The 22,811-nt window shown below is 39.6% G+C and overlaps 1 protein-coding gene across 10 annotated transcripts in view; it reads right to left on the reverse strand.

The window, feature by feature from the left end:
- Positions 1-22,811, reverse strand: part of esrrga (estrogen-related receptor gamma a) — a 265,275-nt gene that overhangs the window by 68,571 nt on the left and 173,893 nt on the right. For all 10 annotated transcript variants that reach the window (XM_080200534.1, XM_080200537.1, XM_080200531.1 and 7 more), the window contains 2 exons: positions 9,808-10,220; positions 7,274-7,390 (listed from right to left, as the gene is read on the reverse strand). In XM_080200534.1, coding sequence (XP_080056660.1) covers positions 7,274-7,390; positions 9,808-10,220 — 530 coding nt within the window. The remainder of the gene's footprint in view (positions 1-7,273; positions 7,391-9,807; positions 10,221-22,811) is intronic.

Here is a 22,811-nt window from a genome sequence, read left to right on the forward strand (position 1 = left end):
CACTGTTTGCTATGCCAACAACTACTACTCATCCCTGGTGAGCACGCATGAGACTCCCGGTCAGGCTGGTGTCAAAAGTGCATTGCAGGCATTTGCAGTTGTTAATGCTTTAGGAGGAAAGGAAGACTATGTTGTGCTAACAAGCTATTGTACGAAGCAATAAAGTATCGCATTTTCCTGCAGCCATCAAAATCTTATTAACTCATGACCCATTTGTCTGCTCTTCAGCTTTCTCACTGTTACACTTACTAATCCGAGCTTCTTAAAAGGTTACTTGAGAAACTATGTGGGATATTTTGTGATTGATACCATGTAGAACTGTTGTGTAATAACAAAACAATGTAAGGAGCAGAGTGTGTCCATATAATTCTCTTGCCTTTGCCTTTGCATTTGCAGTCATACACAAATCTGTACGGGCAGGAAAATATTGAGTTATCTTGGTTAAAAAAAAATTCTGTCTGGATTGAATAGTAGGCATTACAAGTCATAACCATTTTAATGAACAATTTATTCAGAGGCAATCAGAGTATTGACATCAAATTATCATACACTATGTTTAACCAGAGCCAATGTTAAGATTACCATGCAGAGATCACCACATTCCACTTGTGTCTTGTGACAACATTTTGACACTCGGAATGCAGAACCAGAGGTCTTAGCCAGAGCTTCATTTGCTACTGGAAGGTTAATCTTATCTCCATACTTTAGCAATTCCCATATATAGCCCAAATTAGACATTTAAACAGCTTGTGGGGCTTAGGTGAATATTTTAGGCAGTGATATGACTACTTTCCTTTCACAAATCAGTTAAAACTTTCTGAGAGGCTACATTATTCAAAGTGTGCACGGGTTTACTGTGCTTGTGTACGTAAAGGGCATTGTTCAAAACGCAAAAAAGGAAATAAACACCTGACTGTAAAGATGAAAGAATTGTGACGGCTTGCATTTATTGATGGCTCAATTCTGGCATAATATTTATACATTTAAACATTTCCTAGATTACATAATGGATTTTAAAATATCACCTAATATTGTATTTCAAGAAACAACACTACATAATTGAAGATCAAACCAAATTCATTACTTTAACCTTTAACTTTTAACTAAATCTGCTGAAAAAAATAGAATTATTAAGAATTGAAGGATAATGAGAGTTTGGCTAATATAGCTACAAATTGGGAATCTTAAGGCTGCTTAGGACTTGCCTTCAATGCTGCTCTTGAATTTATTTTAGCATTGCAAATTAATTATCATGAAAGTGGTTTCTCAAAATGGTAAACATGCTGGAGGACTGATCCGTCAGTAGTATAAAAATCAGAATTATCATTTGGATATTCAAATTCCTATGCATACGTTTTTAATTATGTTTCTAAAGATCCAGTCCAATTCATCACTTTGCTTGTTTAAGGTTAACCTTGAAGTATTGTTTTTAAAGTTTTAGACTGTTGTTGGCTAACCACCTTCTGAAAGTGAAAGTTCTGCCTCTGTGGAAATTATTAATATAAAGCCACAGCAGATGAAGAAAAAAATAAACTCTACACCTTTCCCAAATGTAAATACCATCATCTTAAAACTAATCAAAATACCTATAGCAACAGGATGAAAAATCTCTTAAGATGACCAAGGAATCAATAGAGACGTAATTCTGAGCCGTATTTACAGTGCTATTTTGCTTCGGTTCGTCATGGGCTCGCGAACCAGAGGCGACAATCTACATAAATGTAAGCAAACAGAGTGGAATTCAAGAATGCTTTGTCCATCTGCCACTAAGCTACATTCGGAATCTAAGGAACTATTTTATCATCTGGTGAATGGATGGTGGCTCCGGCAATGATGAAGTTCATATAAAAATACACTAGCTGCCATATGTATTTTACTCTGTTTAATATAGGTGACTTTTTAAATGTTAGTAAGTAAAAAAAAACTCGTGGCCAAGAAATCTAGCATTGATATTAATTGCATGATAAAATGTGTTTGTTGGGCTCCTTTGGTTGTTAACCAACAATAAGATTCCAAAATCTTGCATCTAAATACCTGCAAATTTGGATGAATAGAATGCTTATTCTGCAAAAGATTTATTTCAGAAATTTAAGAACTTTAAAGCAATTGATCTATTTCAATAAAAGAAGGAGATCAAGGCAATAGGTTCCAACCCTGTGCAAGCACAGAAGGCAAATGTTCAACTTACTTCACATTGGACACAAAATAATAAAAATATCTTTCGGCAGGGAAATAGCGTGAGGGGATTAATTCTCCATTTCTGAATTCAAACGAGGAAGTTATTTTGGAAGGCAGCCAGTCAGAAGCGGCATTGTTTTAAATGCTACTTGTGGAGAGCGTGGTGCAGCTGGAAGTGACTCGTGTCCCTCGCTAGTTCCTCCCTGGAGACCTCTAAAGGGTACGAAAATATTCACCAACACTTACCCCTTAATTGTATTCAAGCTCCCAGAAGGCAACACTTGACAAAAATCACCATTAGCTCCTGACAGTACAACATGTTCAGGAAATGCTTACCTGATCAATAGTAAATCTATGGGGACTTACTTTACAACTTTGGAATGGTTAAAAAAAATCTTCCTTTTGTCCAATATGGTAAAGTATGTAGTAGCATTTTTTTTTTCTCTCTTTTGCTTTTATCTACTAGAATTGCAAAAGGCCACCAGCTTGTCATTACAGAAAGCTTCTGCTAAATTAACAAGTAAATGTCAAAGAATGAGAACTAAAAAGATTCTCATATTAAATACTTATTTACATTTTGATTTTGGAGTTTCATAAATGCAAATGTGCTTTCCAACATAACTAACGAAAACAACAAATAGGTACACAAATAAGCAAATGGCAATGAACCCCATGTATGTGAATAAGCTAAAACATTTGAGAAAGGACTTTCCTAAAAGATGAAGTAAAGGTTGACCGGAAATATTACATCAGTTACTTCTTCATCAATTTGTAATTGGAATGCCTCTATGTATTTTACTACGCAAATTGGTTTAGTCAGAAGCTATTCATGGCTGGTGCCTTTTTAAATTAAAATGAGGTTTTAGGGTCTCTGCTTCATTGAAATGTCTAAAGTATAGCCGAAATGTCATTTTAGTGAAATGGAGATTGTACCGTGTTTGGTAATGCACAAGCACAATGAAAAAGTAATCAAATATAGATGTATAGTTTACAATAAGCTCAACTAAGAGTGGCATTCATTCTTTAAAGTATGTTACATGGGGCCACTACATCAGCTGCATTTTCAAATAAAACATCATTACTGCTCTGGTTCACTAACGTAGGTAACATCATGCTCCAACTGACTGAAGCATAAAATATGGTCCAAAATTTAGAACTTGCCTTTCTACGATTGCAGACACAAGAGTCCTGATTTCAGCCAGGTGGATGGGTGGAGTACCAAAACCCACAACAGCTGGTATGATTTTAATTCCAAAGCCATATCTATGCGTCATTGCTCAGCCTCCGCTGTAAATGGATGACATGTAGCAGCTGATCGATGAATGGGAGTGGAAATTTGGATGTCAAGAGGTCGCCAGCACTGAGGTAGGTTGTTGGGAAAGGGTTTTGGGAGGGTCCTGTGAGGGAGAAGTAGGGAAGCCCAGGGCAGCTTCTGCTGCTCCTAGACCTGCAACGGAAGTAAAATATATGGACTTAGGTTAAGTCTGGATCTTCCCTCCTACTAACTTCACTTGACGGGAAAGCCATAACTGCTTCCCCTTCGGGCTAGAGTTAAAGGTCTGAATTCTCTGGTCTCACACTTCCTGCCTGGAGAACGGACAATTCGGCGCTCAGCCAAACCTCCATTCAGAGCAGTGGGATCGGAGAATCCCAGCCACGGGCGAGGTCAGAGAATGCCGACCCCCAAAACTGCAATCGGGACTCAATGGCATAATCAAAGTCTGACCAGCATGTTAACAAAAGTTTCAGCTACTTGATCAGAAGAATAGGTTAAAATAGGACAGTGGAAATGAGGTGGAATGCTGACAGTTAGACAAGTTTAACTGCTGCTTGCTCGATTTCTGTCAGCTGGAGAGGGGGAAACTCCCCATTAATGTCCGAAGTGTATCAATTCCTTCAAAATATAATCTGCACCAAACAACTATTTGGACAGACAGTTATATTAAACAGCCCTTAAATAATGTGGTCTGAATTGCAGTAGTGTACTAATAATAACTACAAATTAACAGGTATTGCCTTCAGTAATTCTAATACTGTACCTTACTGGAGGTGTTACTGCAAAACAAGAAAGTAATATGGTTAAAATGTATGAGGAGAAATCTTTTTTTTAGGTTAGTCAACATGTATCTTTATGTTCCAACAGCTCCATATGAATTTCGGCATTGCATAATACAGAAACCAAGAGCTAGTGACAAGACGATGATTTATGCCTCCAGCCAGGAAGATTCAGAGGGCCCACGGAGGGTAAAGTGCAAAAGGGGGAGGCTAGACAGCTGCTCTCAGTGGGCTTGCTTTGGCAGCCAGGCTGCAGTTACCTCTTGCGAAACCTGTACCTGCAGACGAGCTAATCCACAACTACTCTCCACTAGCAGATGGGGTGAGGAAGGAACTGTAGATGAATATTAAAGGAGTAGAACAGTCCCTCAATCAAATAACAGATTCGAACACTGGCAAATGAACTCGCAACAAAAAAAAAATAACAGGTGCTGGCATCGATATGACAAAATGATGCAGATTCTCTTCCACGTTGCTGTAAGACAAAACTAAATCTAAAAAACTGTTCACATGGGGGGAAAAAAATGAAAAAAAAGAAAATAGGAGGAGTAGCCGAGCTGTATGATTGCTCCCAAATGGCAATCATCTCCCCAGAGGCTGACGCCAACTTCAAATACCTTCATGTTCTGCATCCAAATTTGTGCTTCATTAGGCTACAGAGTTTTCAAGGTTTCCATTGTAGACACTCTAATTGCCTATTTGAAGCAGTAATTCAAGTGTAAGGAAGGACCCCAATATCAAATTCAACCACATCACAACAAATGGGAGTGCCATATTGATATATGTGTATATGGGTGGCTGGGAGTAGAACAAAAGGCTGCTATTTGTCTGAAGGCTCATGGGGAAAGATGCCATATCAAAACCAGCACAACATCCGTCAGGCCTGTCTCTAACTTCCCTTATCAATTACTGAGCTGTCATCTAAACTCTTGCACATAAGCAAATGTTAAAACATTTAAAACAGGCCTGCATAATGGATGCTGCTGTAGGGGCAGAGGTATATCTTGGCAGATGTGAGGAAACAGTAGCTACCAAAGGCATTACTGCGCTACGTTTTGTACGGGAAAGGAAGCTACTGATTTCACTATTGAAGAGTTTTATTTCTGAAGAAAAGGATATACAACATTGATCATATTACATTAGAACAATTACAGTTCTGAAGACCGTGCCACTGGGATAATTCCACACTTGCTGGTACAATACTAGTACCAAACGTGCAAGTGGGAAACATCTAATTATATTGCCTGATTGTGTTTTTTATTCAGGAGTGGGTAAAAGAAAACAAAGTTGAGGGGAGGGGTCAGGGGGCAGGGGAGATGCCAAGATTTGATGAGTACAAGGTACTACATTTAACGTCATATTTTCTACATGTTGAAAAGTACATATAAAGGGAAGAAAAATATGGTAAGTTGTATTTTAAAATGGGTTTTGACATGACTGCTGTTGGCTATGGTTGCTATGAAGCAAGGTCCCTGCTTTGGAATTAGTATGACATATACTGGTTTGAAAGCAAAATACTGTGGATGCTGGAAATCTGAAAGAAAAGCGGAAAATGTTGTTGTTTCTGGGACTACCCTTGTACTAGATGTTTTAAAGTGCATTTTTGGTAGCAGAACAGAGCGAACCTTGGCGAAGGAATCAGTGCAACAATGACATTACAATGACAGTGTCCCTTTAGCTGTGTCAGCATACCACAACATTTTTGTTTTGCAAATTCTTGACATTAAACATTTCAGGATACATTAATAAATTGAATTATGTCGTAAAATGACCCATGTCTTCTGTTCAATGTGGTACCTGAAGTGGATTAGCTCAATTTCTTATTTATTTATTCTGTGAAAGATGGCCACATTTGAAAAGGTAGGTCATATGGATTTGATTTGTGGTGGTTTTAAAATGCAGTCTAGTAGAAGGTGATAAAGGGGATTCTCTCTCTTTCAAGAGCCATTACTATTAACATTTAATTACAAAGTACAGTGAGTGCTCCTCTTGGAGGAGTCAGGTTTACCAGTACTGTATAAAACATTGAAGTATTACCCTTCCAATTTCCACGTACTATTCATTTTAATAATGTATTTTTTATTGAAAGTTCTTCTTCTCCCATCACTTTCTTTCTATTTTCTGTCACTTGTTGGCTGTCCAAGATCATCCATTCTCGGATGCTTAGAAAGGTGGGGAGGGGGTAGTCACATTTCTACGTGCCTATGACAAACACAGCTTTGTGAATGATTGGTTCCGAGATACGATTCAGGCCGGGAGAACCCTGCCTGCATCAGTTCTTTCCTTTCCCAGCACAAGGACCTTTCCACCCTCACCAGTTCAAGATTGAACGTGTCATTTTCATGGGTAATCTTCCATCCGGTGGGTTTGGCTAGAAATTGAGAAGCAAGTTGAAATAGCACTTTGCAATTTGAACTCGTGCACCCTTGCAATTGGCAGAACAACATTTGATTAGGAGCTTCCTTATTCAGTCTGACTCTTAAACAAGCATGTGGAGAAAAAAAGTCAAACACTCGATTATCATAAATTTTTGCTATTGAAATGATCAACTGGAGTTTGACAAGATCACTGAGCCCACTGTGGATTATGAACACATTATTTATGTTTTCTGAATTTTGTGCACATCACCTGCATCAAGCATTACTCCCAAATATATCAATTTAAATACATTACACATTATGAAATAAGTTTTAATGAAGTAAGACTTCTAAATCAGGTAGTCATATGCTAAATGCAATAAATATAAAACCGACTTATGCATCTTATTTAACTTATCTGTATGTAATACACATGATATATTTATTAATGTTAAAATTTATCATGCTTCTGTCATTTCAGTTGCATAAAAATCACTAAAACAATATAGATCACAATGAAATATGACTATTAATTCATACTGTACCTTATGTCATACTGTAAAAACCAAAATATCTATCAAAGTTTTTCCTGAATGGACCAGGAATGTGAAATGCAATGCCTGTAGAAGGGAAGGCTTTAATGAAACAGTTGGAGGTTAAAAATGCATTATGTTGCACCTTACCTTCTTTCAGCATGCCTACTTTTAGGCATTTCATGAAGCGGCAGGCCTGGCAAGACTTGCGTCTACGCTTTGTGATTTCACATTCATTCGTCGCTGGGCAGCTGTACTCAATGTTACCTGCAGTACGAGAAAGACATGAAGATAAATCAAGGAAAAATTCCGATTGTGAGTTCCACTTTAAGAACACAGGGCTGGATTTCTTAAACCTTCCTCCCTCTCTTTGCTCTCCTCCATACCCTCCTCCCCAACCTTCTCTGGTCCTCTGTGGTTAAATACATTAGTGCCTTAATGAAAATGCATTTTGTTTATTGTCCTCTGGAGAGGAGGGTCATCACACAGAGTGCATAAATTGCTAGTGCAGACAAGGCAGGTTGGCAGTGAGTGTAATTGTAACCTTGATACTACATGTTAGCAGTACTCAGGGTCCATCACATTCCCCTAGAAACATATGCAACTCCCTGTAATTAGCACCGCATCCACCTGGGACAGCAGCTCTGATGAAATATTTCAGAGTTAATCACACTTTGTAAACACTGATTTATATTGACTACCCTTCTCTGAGCCGATGCTTCCTCATTAAGTAACAGATTAGTGGAACACTAAGAGACTAAATACTGAAAACTCCTCATTCAATGCAAAATCTTGTGTAAAACAACAGATCTGGGAAAGAAATCTATTCACATATACATCCCATTCACACAACTGCTTCACGGAAAACATTACAATACAACTTGTATGCAGCAGATGCAAATTATGCAATCTCTTCTACAGAAAAGGAAATTTAATTTTCAAAATATCTGACTGCTTACATACACAAGCGATGAATAACATTCTTAAAAATGTATTTTTATCTTAGAACAGGGAGGATCTAGCAGAAAACTGACATATGGTGCAGAAGTTTTATCTTCATTTTTTCCTTTTGGAATAAAATGCTCTCTTCCTCTTTCATCTATATTTGCCTAATTGAGGATATTAAAAATTAGAAAAACCTACTGGGGTCCATTTACGGAAACAGTTATGACTAGATGCAATCTGTAACTTGCTGTAAAAATGTCTTGATAGTCACATAAATGGGAATAGCGATTGGTCTGCATAATGTAGCATATGGGACAATGATTGTGCATCTATGAGGCCAGTATCACTGAGCACAGTAGCCACTGATGCGTTATGAGATAGGAACTACTCGGCAACAAACAAAATTACTGACCAAATACTGATTCCATTATAACCTAATTACTTGCAGATACTCTGAGAAATTAAATGGCGATGCACTACCACAAATGCAGTAATCTAATGGATTTAGGTATTACTAGAGAGTAGGAGTTTTGTTGCAGTCGTTTTATGTTGTGTATCATGCCACCACATGCACTGCAATGCCTCAGTGAAGCTCCAAGGAAAGAAAACTCCCCTGTCCGCTTTGGTGTAACCATGAGTTCAGATAGGGAAATCATACTGCAGAAGTCACTATAATCATATAACTTGGCTGCAACTGAACAAATATTCTACAGATGATGCAAATTATACACAAACAATTCAAAACTGTGGGCCTGGTCTCATTGTAGTTCATACGAACGCCTTGCGCAAAGTCATACAAATGAAGGCATAAACGGAGCAGGTAATTACTGCTAATAGTGACACTTACCTGTGCAAAAGATGGTTCAAAAAGTATTATTTCAAAAATTATCTTCAAGTTTCAATCTCCCCATCACCTTCATTAATTACTATATGCGTCATTAACTAGTCATTAATTACTGTACACACCATTAACTGCTCATTTTCATCTTGGATAATAGAAAAAAAAGCCTAAGTTTCACCACAAAAGGAAGATATTTACATTATAATTTCAATATTTATTCACCTGAAATGAGTGTTAGACATTTGAGTTAACAGAAACCTGAGCACTTAAATAAAAGGAGAATTATCTGTGCTTTTTCAGAACTACCAGGAGTTGGTCAAATTCGTGTTGTAACCTAGGTAACTACTTTATCTACAAACAGTGGTTAAAGAATATTGCCACATTGAAAATCCAGACAACATCTGTCTTCAAAAACAATTTTCCCCAAAATATGGGGAGGTAGTAACTGGATAAAGCATTTGTTTGAATATTTAAGCTTTTTTTTTCTGTATGAATCCAATTGAAAATAATCAGCTGGCTCTGACTAAAATTAGTGGAAATGATTAAAGTTAATAATAGAACAATAAAGATTCTTGGCATTCCTGATGAAATATCTGGTTTGACACTGTTTTCTGTGCACAGTTGCTGGCCTCTCTATATCATCTGTGGAATGTCTTTTAAACTAGGCTTGTTCTTCAAATAACTTAATGACCAATCTGTTATTTTGCCCACTGATAACTACATCTAATTTGGAGTCATCAGTTAGCCAATTAGAAGCTTAATAAAGTTCTTCCATTGGTATTGAAACTAAGAAAACACAATGGGGCCCTTACCTACTGTGTGTACCAAAAGTGTACTTTTTTACCTCAAAGACAAATAATTTGCAAGAATATCTGGCAGAATAGTAACGAGGTATTACCTTGTATAGTACGCTTGAAGAATGCTTTGCAGGCCTCACAGGAAGCAACACCATAATGATATCCTGATGCTATGTCACCGCAGACCAAACACAATCTTTTGGGCATGGAGTTCAACATGTACTCGCACTTGGTCTGCGAGTCTTCGGCTATAGTGCTCGAACAGTCGTCGTACCGCTTACGGGAGCTGCCGTTGCTGCCCAAGCTGGTCGTTGTGTAGAGTGGGGGAGAGTCCAGGCCATTCTGGTGTCCATTCATAGTGGAGCTGTAGCTCCCACTGGCGTCCGACGAGCCACCTGGACTGTGGTGATTGATACTATCTGTCAGCGAGGCAGGGCTGGACGGCTCTGTCTTAATGTATGATGAGCAGCTCGAATCAATGTGTCGATCCTTGGCTGACATTCTGCAGAGAAGCCTGTGAAAAGCATTGAATTAAAAACAACATTCTTTAGGGGCTTTCTGATAGGCAAGGGACCAGGCATCATTCATTCGTTAGTCAATACAAGTTGTTCTACACGAACATAATCAGCATAAGGGCATGACAGAGGTTTATCAAAGCGCGAGACAGGTGGTAAACAAAACTTAAAAGTGGGGGTGGGGGGGGGAAGAAGAGGAGGCGAAAGAAAAGGAAAGAAATCGTCCTCAAAACCATTCCTCACACACACAATAATTTCCTTCCTTCAAATTCAGTCTTGCAAACGTATTCTAACAACCACTGCGCAACAGTTACAAATAGGTACTATCAGAATATAATCTGCTCAAGCCCTACTGCCAAAAAGATTTTTAAAATACCAGATATACCGGGCAAAATAGGCACAGCTAGGCTTGAAGCAATCACTGCGGTGAACACTTTGAGATTTAAATACGGGTTGTCTCAAAAATGCTAATAGGAAACTTGTAACAAAAAAAGTACAATGACAAAAATCCCTGAAGATTGATTTAATAATTTTTCAATTGACACAAATTAACCCCCATTTGAAAAACACAACCAAATCTCTCAGTGCAGGGTGACATCAAATTTTGCATTGACAGCACAGAATGGAATGAAGTCAATTCTTCACCCACAAAAGGATAAGATCATAACCTCCCAAATAGCTTTTTTCTGACAGAAAAGGTTTTCTTTGTTAAATATAGTTTTTAGAATTCCATTGCTCTTGCTGCTAATGTGAATTTTAGTGCCTCTAATTTTAAATTCAACTGCAGACCAGAATAAAAATCAGCATCTGACAACGGAATTTATAGATAGTTGTGCATGTTCCAATCCCACATTAATAGTGCCATGGAATTTCAAGGGGAGCGAGGGAGAGTGCACTAATAATTTCCGACTGAAGTCTGTGAACATAATGTATTGGAGAGCAGTAATTACAATGTAATAAGTGGAAGAGTAAGTACTCTAAATTAGAGGAATTCACAGAGCTGTTGTAAGTCAACGCACATTCAGCTCTCTCTAATGTTGACTTGGGAAAAATTTAATCCCCACTCTTTGCCCCGAGTGGTAGTCAAGGGATGGGAGAGATATCAATTAATTACTGCTCTCATTAACAGCACTGGCTGCAAGGAAAATTTGTTGCAGGCAAGGTCCTTGACTCATGCAGTCTGGCAAAGAATGTCCCTCCGATACCACACCAGAGCTGGACAGAAAGAGCCGCTTGACAATTTAACGCCTTTTTACACGAGCAAAGGGAAATCTATAACACACTATTTATTAAGTTGAAAAATACGACTGATGACCGATTGAAAACAAATTCAAAAACAACCTTACGATCCTCAAATTAAATGAATGATCAAATGCAATTAACTAATTGCAAGGTATATGACAGGACACATTCTAATCAAAAATGATTAGTGTATTTCCAGGCTTACTGTTAGTTAACAGCATTCTGTTAAGTAATAGCTGGGTATGAATATTGGTGTGACCAGTTATTTTCTTGGGTTTGCCCGGTGTGTGCATACTTACTTTACCTACGGATAACAGACCTATTCTGTCTCCAATTACATGAAATACATTTCCATAAGATTTCAAAACCAAATATTTTGGAAAAAAAATACAGAGACAATGACAAGATTAAAAACTAAGGATTAAAAAAATCTTAAATGCCTTGTTGGTTACCCCTATGCTCCACTGATGTAGAAGTAACGCTCTACCAACACTTGAAACTTTCCAGATTTTCCGTTACATTTACTAACAACTAGACAATTTTAACATATATACTGCATTGCAGGTTCCGTGTGAGTTATCAATTTTGGAGCAATATAAACAAAAATTGGTGACCGCAACAGTTTATTAATGAGCCTTAAGTTTGGAGGTTTGCCCACAAGCTCAGCTAACACTGCATTTTCTCTTTTGACGTGGTAGGTCATTAACGGAAGTGATGGCCAGTGCTAGAGCTTGAATGTTCTTGCCTCAGTTGAGTGAGCTTGGTTGCTTCTTTGTCGGGCCACACAGAAAAGAAAATGGCATCACCCAGCTCATCGCACTCCAGTGATCTCCTTTGGTCACGCGGAACCCTACAATACTGACCATGATACCTTCCAAGGCAGCAATTCATCCATAATGAAGCAGACAAATGAAAGAAAAAGCCTTCCCTATGTTCCTTGCATCAGATCCAACTAACGCCAAGTCAAAGTAGTCATCAAAATATGGCCACCCTGCTTGTCAAACCGATCCCCTCTTTAAATGAGGTAACAGGCCATTATATTTGTTACAACCATTACAACAATTTTAAGCTTACAAATCAAAAATGCCTGCGCATAAACAATGCCTGGCAAACCATGTGGCACACAACACATATTAAGACAGCATTTTCAAACTGATCAATATAATTTCCATGGTGAAAATTAGCATGGCTGCCTTCACTTTTGATCTTCCAACACGTCAACAAAACTGTAAGCGCTACTTCGCAATTAGAAATTTCCTGCCTGCAAACCACAAACCCGAGACAATAATACACCTTTTTAAAATCATGTGTCTTCCTAGCTGATCCTCCCTGGACGCATGATAGTAAATTAGCTTTCACTCAATACTGCTATTTTTAAAAAATATTATTAAAAATTTAGTCTTGGCGCAGAGTATTTTCAAAATTGTGATGTTTACAATAGATTTGGGAAAGACTGCTTTTCCTCTGAGAATCACTAGACTTTGAGCTTGTAGCAATGTGCAACTAGAAAGTTATTTTATCTGAACTGAATGTTATTTGAAGACATTCTTATGAATCAATTTCCTTTTCCCACCTCATTTTTTTTTGCTCTGAAAAGATTTTGCAAACTGAGGGAGCAACCTTCTCTGAATTTAGATTAGTGGTTCTGAAAGTAATCACTGTAATTCTTTTGTGCTCCAGCAAAAGAATCCACTACAATGTTAACGTTTCTGCTTTGAAGAGCACACTGTAATTCACTTTTCTGCTTGAACTAATTGTACTCTCTACACAAGGTGCCAAAATATGGATCAGTCAATAGGAAAATGGCACCAAACGGCATTCAACTCGGACGGGGGGGTGGGGGGTAAAAGCACATCTAGATGATACAGTGTGTCAGGAATCAACACTGTAATGTATGATTTGGGAAAACATGACCATTTCAGTGTGACAAGGTGTCATTATGGAATCTAAATGATACAATGGCTTGTCAACTGTCGGAGCAAACATATCATCATTGCATTAAGGCATAGTGGTGAGGAGAGAACACTTTATACTGGCAACAACAGCATTTTATAGCTGTATCGGAGATTTCTATAGGTTAGGATTAAAATCCAGAGCATAGGTGAAATGCGTATCTGATGGTCAGAATGGGAAACAAAGTGGAGTGTGCTGTTCTAGAAATGTACTGACTTTTCTTTTAAATTGTGTATATAATTTTTAAAGAAACTCAGTGTGAATTTTGGTCAGAAAATAGAATATTCTATTAATAAACGTCATTGCGAGGGTGCAGGTGGTCTGTTGGAATTCAGGGAGTTAAAAGTGGCAAAGTGCAGATATTACAACAAGAAGAGTTAAGAAGAAAACTAGGAGCTTCACACTGCAACCACTCATCAGACTTTGACATAATGTCACGTAGTCCCCTTAATAGCATACTGCAGTCCTTTACTCTCCTAGCAAGAAAGTGGCTATTGAAATACAACAATAAAGCAAACTACATTCGCTATAATGGAGCTGAACACATTGTCTGAAAGAGATAAATTAAAAAGGGTCGAGTGCAGACAGAAAGAATCTTGCATAAAAGGGCAAGGCAAAAATTCTCCAATCTATGTCAGGTGGAGATTCTGTATATTGAGAATGGATGTAATTTTGTGACAGCTCTTTCTTCAATCTATGTTTAGATTTCCAGTTTAATTTTTGTCTTACCACATGTTGTTAAAAGTTGAATATAGTATTTACATTCATTTATGCATATATTTTTGTCCTAATGTTAGTCCTCAACACCATTTGTTGTCAAACCATGCAACATATCAAAGAACAACAATGCTTAAAATGTATTTTGAAGTTGGATCCTAACTCCTATCATGGTACTAATATGACTTCTGATTAAACAGTCCAGTGACACAAATAAATATCACTCATCTTAATGTGCGAAGAGTTTGCAATACAACAGCACTAGCTATAATTTAGCAAATTAAAAATAACAAGGTTTCATCATGTGCTCGCAGAGCCGGAGAGCACATAGAATCTTTGAGCAATTATTTTCTGCACACAATTCCTTCTACGAAACTATTTGGAAAAACTAGATAGGGAGGTTGGATTTATTTTATCTGGGCCCTTCTCTCTCTACTCAAGGCTGAGAATCTGAAACCAGTTTCACCAGCAGACGAAATTCTATTTTCGTCTGATTGACAAAGAAGAATAATAATTATTGCTGTATGCAAGTGGTGAATTAATGCACAGGGAAAGTGAAACTTACAGAGCGGGATTTTCCCGGCCACGCTCACCTGAAAACCGGAAAATTCTGGTCAATGGAACTTTGCCACCCCGCTATGATTCGCCTGACAAGCAGGATGGGAAAACTCATAAGAACAAACGTAACCAACTTGATTTGATGATAATTGTTGTAAAATCCCATTGTTTATCGAATGTTTATGTGGCTTGGCAGATTTTGCCTTTTCCCTGCTCCCTAACTATTCCTCCTATTCAATTTTTGTTGCACCTCAATTATGGAACGTCCTACTGTTGATGGAAAGATATCAAGTGGTCGACCTGTGGAGTTCACAAGCCTTTATCTCTTGTAACTGCCAGTTTACAGAGGACAGTCATGTTCAATTACCTAAACTCGAAGTGTCACCATTTTTATAGGGAGCAACTTCATTTTGCTTCTTCTTTAAGCAAAAACAGTAGTGGGCAAGTCAAGACTCCACAGTATTTTTTTTAAAAAATCAGGATTTCTATTCGGGAACATTATGGGGAGAATTTTCCCATCCTGTTCATCATGGGAATCATAGCGGAGGACGGGGGGATAATGCAAAGTTCTACTGACCTTGGGTGGGATTTCCCGGTTTTCGGGTGAGTGTGGCCGGAAAATTCCGCTCTGTGCGTTCACATTCCCTGTGCATTAATTCACCACTTTATTCCCTTTCATCCAGCAATAATTACTATTCTTCTTTGTAAATCAGACGAAAATAGAATTTCGCCTGCTGGTGAAACTGGTTTCAGAATCTCAGCCTTGAGTAGAGAGAGAAAGGCCCAGATAAAATAAATCCAACCTCTCTATCTAGTTTTTCCAAATAGTTTCGTAGAAGGAATTGTGTGCAGGAAATAATTGCTCAAAGGCTTTTTATTTGCTCTCCAGCTCTGCGAGCACACGATGAAATGTGAATAAAAAGAGCTTTCAACAATATCAGTTACTAATGGAGTTGCTCCATATGCCTGCACCCTCATAGGCTTGTGACTGCAGCTCATCAGTGCCAGCGATGGTTGAAAAGCAGCAACTTACTCTCCAGCTTTACTACAATCACTTGCCCCAGTGCAAAGCCGAGGCAGCTTGGTTGCTTTGCATCTTTCCCGGCTTTGGCACACTTCCCTGGTCGTGTGGTGTAACAGTGGTTGAACAGAATAGAGGAGGGGGGGCCTGGTCTATCAGGAAGGAACATGCTCGAGTCTTAACAGTGTCGAGGTTATAATGAGGGAAGGAAGACTGAGGAAGATAAGGCATTAAACACAAAGAGAAGAAGAGATAACTTTTACGAGAAGGCAGACTGCAAGAGCAATGCTCAACAGTAGCATTTTCAAAGAAGATCACGCCATGACACAAGGCTTATTTAGGAACATAGCTATTAATCTTCAAATCGATGTCAGCAAAAAGACAGGAAAATATACCTTTACATTGGTAATGATACTTTAACCTCTGCTATTTGCCTCTCGCGCTAAAAGCTGTAATAACAGGCTTGAAATTTATTTAAAGGGATACACTAATAAAAGTGAAAGTGTCCCTTATATCCAGTTGTCCTCATTAAACAGAGATTGCAGGCAGTCAATTGGTGTCTGCAAAAATGGCCCCTAATGAAAAAGCATTTTCCCACAAAATACATTCCCACTCCCACTAAAAATATAAACTGGGCCCCATTGTTAACTGGGGGTGGCAAGGTGGCACAGTGGTTAGCAAGTTTTTTTTCACACAGGAGGTGGTGGGTGCCTGGAACTCACTGCTGGGGGAGGTAGGGGAAGGAGATAAGATCGTGACTTTAAATGGGCGTCTGTACAAATACATAAATAGGATGGGAATGGAGGGATATAGTCCCCAGAGGGTAGGGGATTTTAGCTCAGTTGGGCAGCATGGTCAGTGCAGGCTTGGAGGGCCGAAGGGCCTGTTGCTGTGCTGTAATTTTCTTTGTTCTTTGCTACCTCACAGCGCTAGTGATCCGGGTTCAATTCCCAGCTCGGGTCACTGTCGGTGTGGAATTTGCACATTCTCCCTGTGTCTGCATGGGTTTCCTCCGGGTGGTTCAATTTCCTCCCACAGTCCAAAAGATGGGCAGGTTAGGTGTATTGGCCATGCTAAATTGTCCCTCAGCGTACCTGAATAGGCACTGGAGTGTGGCGACGAGGGGATTTTATAGTAACTTCATTGAAGTGTGAATGTAAGCCTATTTGTGACTAATAAATAAACTAGATCTCTTCTCGCCTATTTCCAAACAAAAAAGTTTTTCCCTAAAACGGACCTCAATTGTGCTGCAGATTTCAATAAACACGTGCAAGACTTGCTGGTGGTCTTGTTGGAGAGTTTCATTCACACTTCCACTTACCTCAGAAATAAAATGCACAGGATGTCTTTCACTGTCATACTCCTGCAGTCTGCGAAAAAAAACGCCAGGCTCTACACCTGTTCGGTTTTTGTGCTAAGCATAGAGTGGCATTTCATCACAATCACTGTTTAACTGAATGTTTAGCCTTAGCATCTTGCACCATGCTGTCAGCTAACAGCGGGGAGTCATGGAGTTGTTGGCACATTTGATTTTACTGCCATTAAGAAAGCGACTTTATACACTGATTGTCCCAGGGCCCGTTTCAGAGACTCCACGGTAACCACCTTCGCTTTTTTTTATGATGACACTGTGACAAGGTGATTTTATACACTTGGATTTAGTAATAAAGATGTCAGTCAGACTAAGAACCATCAGGGCTTAATGAATTCATCTGGGGAGGGGGGGGGATGGTGGGTGGGGGTTGCGGGGAGATGCTGGGGTCTTCTCACACATGTACATTTAAAGGGTCACAGAGAGATGGAACTAAAGTGTAATTAAAGCCTATTTCATTAGGAGGGGAAGCTGATAGGATATAACAAGACTGTAAAAAAAAAGCCTATTTCCTGTGGCTCGAGTATGAAAGACATGTCTTTAACCAGATCAGATTCTATAAATTGGTTGTCAAGAAAGGATTGTTGAGATTTATACCCATCTATCAACCTACAGAGGTAGCTGTGGCAGGGCAGGCTGCTGCGACTCCCATCTGTAAAGCATCTTAAATCTGAAGAAGGCCATCTGCTAGAACAAATGCCTCAAAAGCAAATTTGAGTTATTGTTTATTGACTTAAAAAAATTGCAGTGCTCAAATGCTAACTCAGTGAGTAGTTTTGAGACAATTTCTAAATAAAGCTGTTTAAATTCTTCCACAAAAGATCTGCAATCTCATTCCTATAAGTGGCAGGACCATTGCATTACTTGCAACATGAATCAGTTCAGCTCTGAGTAATTCATAACATATTTCACTGTGAGCCATGATGAAAATACATAAGGCACACACATATACATAAAATACAATGTGCACAGCCTTTAACACAAGTCCAGATTTTGTATAATTTTGCTAATTGACCCACTCAGTTGGCATTGGCGCTTTCACTTCCTTCCTTACATAATTGACAAAGCACAGGGAAGCATGGTTGCCTCCCTGCACCACAGACAAGATGGAATTTTTTATACATTTGATCCACAAATAAGATGTGCTCATTTAACGAACAAGGGTCTTTGCTCGCAGAATTTATTTGGTAGTTACAAAAATTGAGTAACTTAATGCACTCTCCACACAGCACATGGGTGATAAATGTTAAAATGCTAGCGTTATAAAGGTAGAAAATAACCTGAGAATACGGCTCAAAATATGAATCATCCAAGATGGCTAGGATCTTAGCATCATGAGCAGCATTTCTAATGAAGCTCAAGTATGTATGTGCTAGTTTACATGCTGCAATTCAGTTCAGTCTATCACTAAGAATATAAACCGGGCCCCATTCTTAACTGGGGCACAGAAGCAATGGGCAACATCTTGGGTTTTAGTACAAAATTAGAATTAACTCCGTTTTTGCAGCTACGTGCAATGGTTTTCTCTTTCCAATTAAGTCCCCATCAAGTTTTGTCATTGCAAAATGTCGCTGCTACTGTACTTAGCTTTGTGAAGAATCTTGCCATCTAATTCAGTGCCAGAAGGTTTACCCCTGATATATAATCAAGTGGCCCCTGCTGAAAGTGCAAATTATTAATGGAGGAGTGGGAGGGGTCTTCAAAACCCCACCCCTATGCTGTCAAATGCTGGTCAAGATGAAGCATGCATATTCAATAGCTATCTGAAATACGGGCCAACAACGAAAACAAATGTTTTCACAATCTTTCTTCCTTCTGGACAACAGAATAAGAAACTACTTCTTAAATGAGTGTGTTTGTGTGGTGTCTGTGAGTGAATAAGAGAGTAGCTTTCGTGCCAATACAAAATGGCAGAGGTTCCAGCCGTGTGGTCCACTTCCAATAGTTTTGTACAGAATTTACGTTTAGGCATTTTATTTCACACATAAATAATTGAATAAGTGTTACAGGTTGACCATTCGAAGAAAGGAAGAGAAGAACAAGTTCAGCTCCAGTTGCTGTGAACAGCCATTCGGTTTGAAATTACAGCAGGATTTTATGGGGTGGTAGTGGTCCCATCCACTGGCTGGGACGTGTCGGGGATGGTGGTGGAATGCAGCTTCCACCAGTCATGGAATCCCGGAATGGTGGGATCAATTGCCTGCAGTCGGGGCTTCCGCTCCTCTCGGGGATGAGGCCCCACCCCTAAGAGCTGTCTGCCAATCGAACATTTGACAGCTCTTCAGTCCCAGCACTAGAGCAGCAGACCCACAGCAGTTGCCATGGTGATGGTCCCAGAGTACAAGCAAGTTTGGGGGACTCTCAGGTCTGATCAGGCAGGCCCTGGTGAACGGATGGAGTTGGGGCCATTCATGGGATGTTGTGTTTTGGGGTGTGGGAGGGTAAGGGACAGGGTGCTGTGGATCTTTCAATGTGGATAAACATTATAAACATTGCCACGGTGAGTGGCGGGAGGAGTTGTTGGTTTGGGGATCTTCAGTAGGCCGCAGGATGCCCCATCAGAATAGCCCAATCTCTGAGCATGCGAGGAGGCTGCCAAGATCTTCCCAAATGGTCATGTCCCCACCTGCCTGCTGCTGGTATAAACTAGTGGAAGGGGGGACATATTGGTTGGCCCTTAAGTGACCACTTAAGGTCTTCAATTGGTCCAAGGACAGGTAGGCTTCCTCACCACTGATAAAATGCCAAATTGGGAAGGAGAAAGGGTCGTCACTCCTGATATTCCACCTTATTTAATACCCCCACCACCCAGCCACACTGCCTCCCAAGTCACTCCTGGGTAATGGTTTTGTACTCCTGGGAAGATTCTGGATGTTAAACTGAACTGATGTTACATTGCATTGAAATATTAACTGTGAATGGCATTCTGGAGTCTCACACAAATGGAAATGAAGATACATGAGATTGCACATCCAGATTTCCCATTATCTAAACAATGAAAAAAGCACTCAGGCCTGAATTTTACCAAGGACGGAGATCCTCTCCTTCATTGTGAAAGCAACAGAACAAATCAGGATGTCCTACCGCCAAACACAACACTTGCTATAACTGCAGGGGTGGGAATGGGCCCAGACCAGGTTTGCACATGTGCATTTTGTGGCCATATAAAGCAGCAATTGTTTCCAGTCATATTTGATTTTTGTTGGCCAAGAGTGGGAAACATGGCATGTGCAGATTAAACCGGTAAAAGTAGGTCTAAACTTTGTGCAGTTAGTGTGTCCTTTTGGGGAGGTAGTCTACCCCTTTGGATATGGCTCCATGACACTGTTGGGGGAGGTAAAGTGCCCTTTCAAAAGTACCCTTTGGGGTTGTTAAAAGTGTGCAAAAGTACATAAACCCATTGCAGCTGTCAAGAGAGTTGTCAAGAGGAACAGGCAAGAGAACTGTCAAAAGCAACTCAAGGGATGACAAGGCCTTTAAAACTCCTGCCCTTTAAATCTTTGAAAAAGCAGTACGAACTATTAAAGTAAAGTTGATTGTTATTTCACTCTGTCCATTGACATAAGCCTAAGGACTTTCATTACTAGATGTGCCGCATGACCGACTTCACAACCTTCCATTATCATGTGGGGTGTCTCCCATTTCAGTTTTATTGACAGCTCCAAGTGCCTCCAGACTCAGGGACTTTGAATTCCAATGACTTGTTTTTATATAAGGGACTAAAGCATTTTAATGAAATGTTTGTTCTTAACCAGGGATGTAAATTTTAGTGAATGGATTATACAGGTGAGAACTCCTTAACAGAAAGTCTGAAATAGACACTTGGAACTTTATCTTATTTAATACCGACACAGCTTTTGAGGTCTGCCATGGTGGATACTGGATGAGTTGGCATGGTAGGTGTTAGAGCAAGGGGAACATGGGTTGGCACTAAGTTAGCACTAACTTGGCATGGGGTGATAAGGGCCACGTGAGTGTTGAGAGGGTGGTGTTTACATGGAGAGTATGAGGGGTTATGAGGGGTGGGTAGAGGTGGCAGGGGTTGGCATGGATGGAGAATATGTGGTGGTCAGGGTGGCTCAGGGGATGTGAAAAGTCAGAGTTGAGTGCTGCTTATTGTTTAAACACTTTTTGAAAAATTTTTGACAAAGCGCCGGTGCACTGAGGCCAGCTTTCCGTGCCATTCACCTCTGTATCTGACAGCTTCTGCATTTGTTCCGGGATCACCCGTCCTGACGGAATCCTACGACCCCGAAACAAACATTGCAACTTCCAGGGAACTTTCTCCTGGGTCAGGTTTGCAGAGCCGAGAAATGCCCTAACTCTGCACTCCCAATCCAAGAACAAAAATTCATGCCTCACGTCCACTTTTGCAAGAGGTATACTTGTACTTAGTATAAGTTTGATTGTAAATCCAATGGAACAACTTATATTTCCTAACACATACAAGGCTCTATTGTGTTCCAGTTCACAATGTGATCACTATTACATTATTTGTTACAGTGTTAATGTAAGTCTACTTGTGACTAATAAATAATAAATTAAAAACTTCCTTATTTGCAGCATGACCTGTACGTATAGATTCCACAACATTCAAATAGACTTCATATTAGTCCAACATTCTACTATCTTGTAGTTTGTAAGGTACATCAAAATATAGTCAACTTATCTATTACTTTAGATTTATACTTTCATGCTTATCAATATAAGCAGTGTGAAATATAACTCCTGTAATTGCATTACATTTTTAAGTTCCAAACTAATTTTTTCATGGTTAGTTTAATAGTTAAGTATTAGATTGCAGCAGATTTAAATTGTGCCTACAAATTTATCATGTGCTATTATTTCTACCTTCCCCTCGCATACTTGGGTGGAATTCTCCAACGAAAAAGGCAAAGTGTCAGGTTCAGTTAGAAAATTATTAGGTGGAATTTTCCAGTCCCGCCCGCCACAGGAATCATAGTGAGTGGGGGCAGACCATCCATTGATCTGAGGCGGGAATTTCCGGCATTGGGGGCAAGCACTGCTATTGTGTTCCCCCACCATCCCCCCCGCCAAGAAACCAGCAAGTTTCCCGACAAGGGCCGAATTCTCCGGCCATTCACACCCTGCCGCCAAATCTCTGCTCACTGCAGCAGGACCAGAAAATCCCACTGGCGTGAACAGGTGGAGAATCCCGCCCAAGATTTTCAGATTGTGACCTTTCGTCACAACTTACATCACAACCAATTTTCCGCCTCCCGTCCTCCAGGCCTTTGGTGGGTTTCTGGTAGCGGGAGGTATGTTGTCATTGGCCTGTGGGTTCTCCGGTGACACAGCGACAAGCAATGCAAACGAGCATTGATTTCGGTAGGACCAAAGTTCTTGCCACCAGCCAATGCTGAGCTGCCTCTGCCACGGGATATCCGGAAAATCCTAACCATTAACTTTATTTCTCCCTCCAGAGATTCTACCAGAATTACTTCTTATTAATGATTTGAAACACACATAAATTTCACAAAAGTCTATAAGCATAATTTTAACAACCTTTCCAGTAGTATCAGATCACAACTGTTAAGCGATCTCATGGTATGAGCTTGCTGCACGTAAAGAGTCATGTTTGCCTACATTACAACAATGGTTACAATTTTAAAAATCAATCACTGGTTGTAAAGTGTTTTGACCCTGAGGATTTTTCCTTTCTTTATGAATAATCCTGATCTTCAGTGTATAATCGCTTAAGATACA

The sequence above is a fragment of the Carcharhinus amblyrhynchos genome, chromosome 12, assembly GCF_965287045.1.
Source record: "Carcharhinus amblyrhynchos chromosome 12, sCarAmb.v2.hapA, whole genome shotgun sequence".
Lineage (NCBI taxonomy): Eukaryota > Metazoa > Chordata > Chondrichthyes > Carcharhiniformes > Carcharhinidae > Carcharhinus > Carcharhinus amblyrhynchos.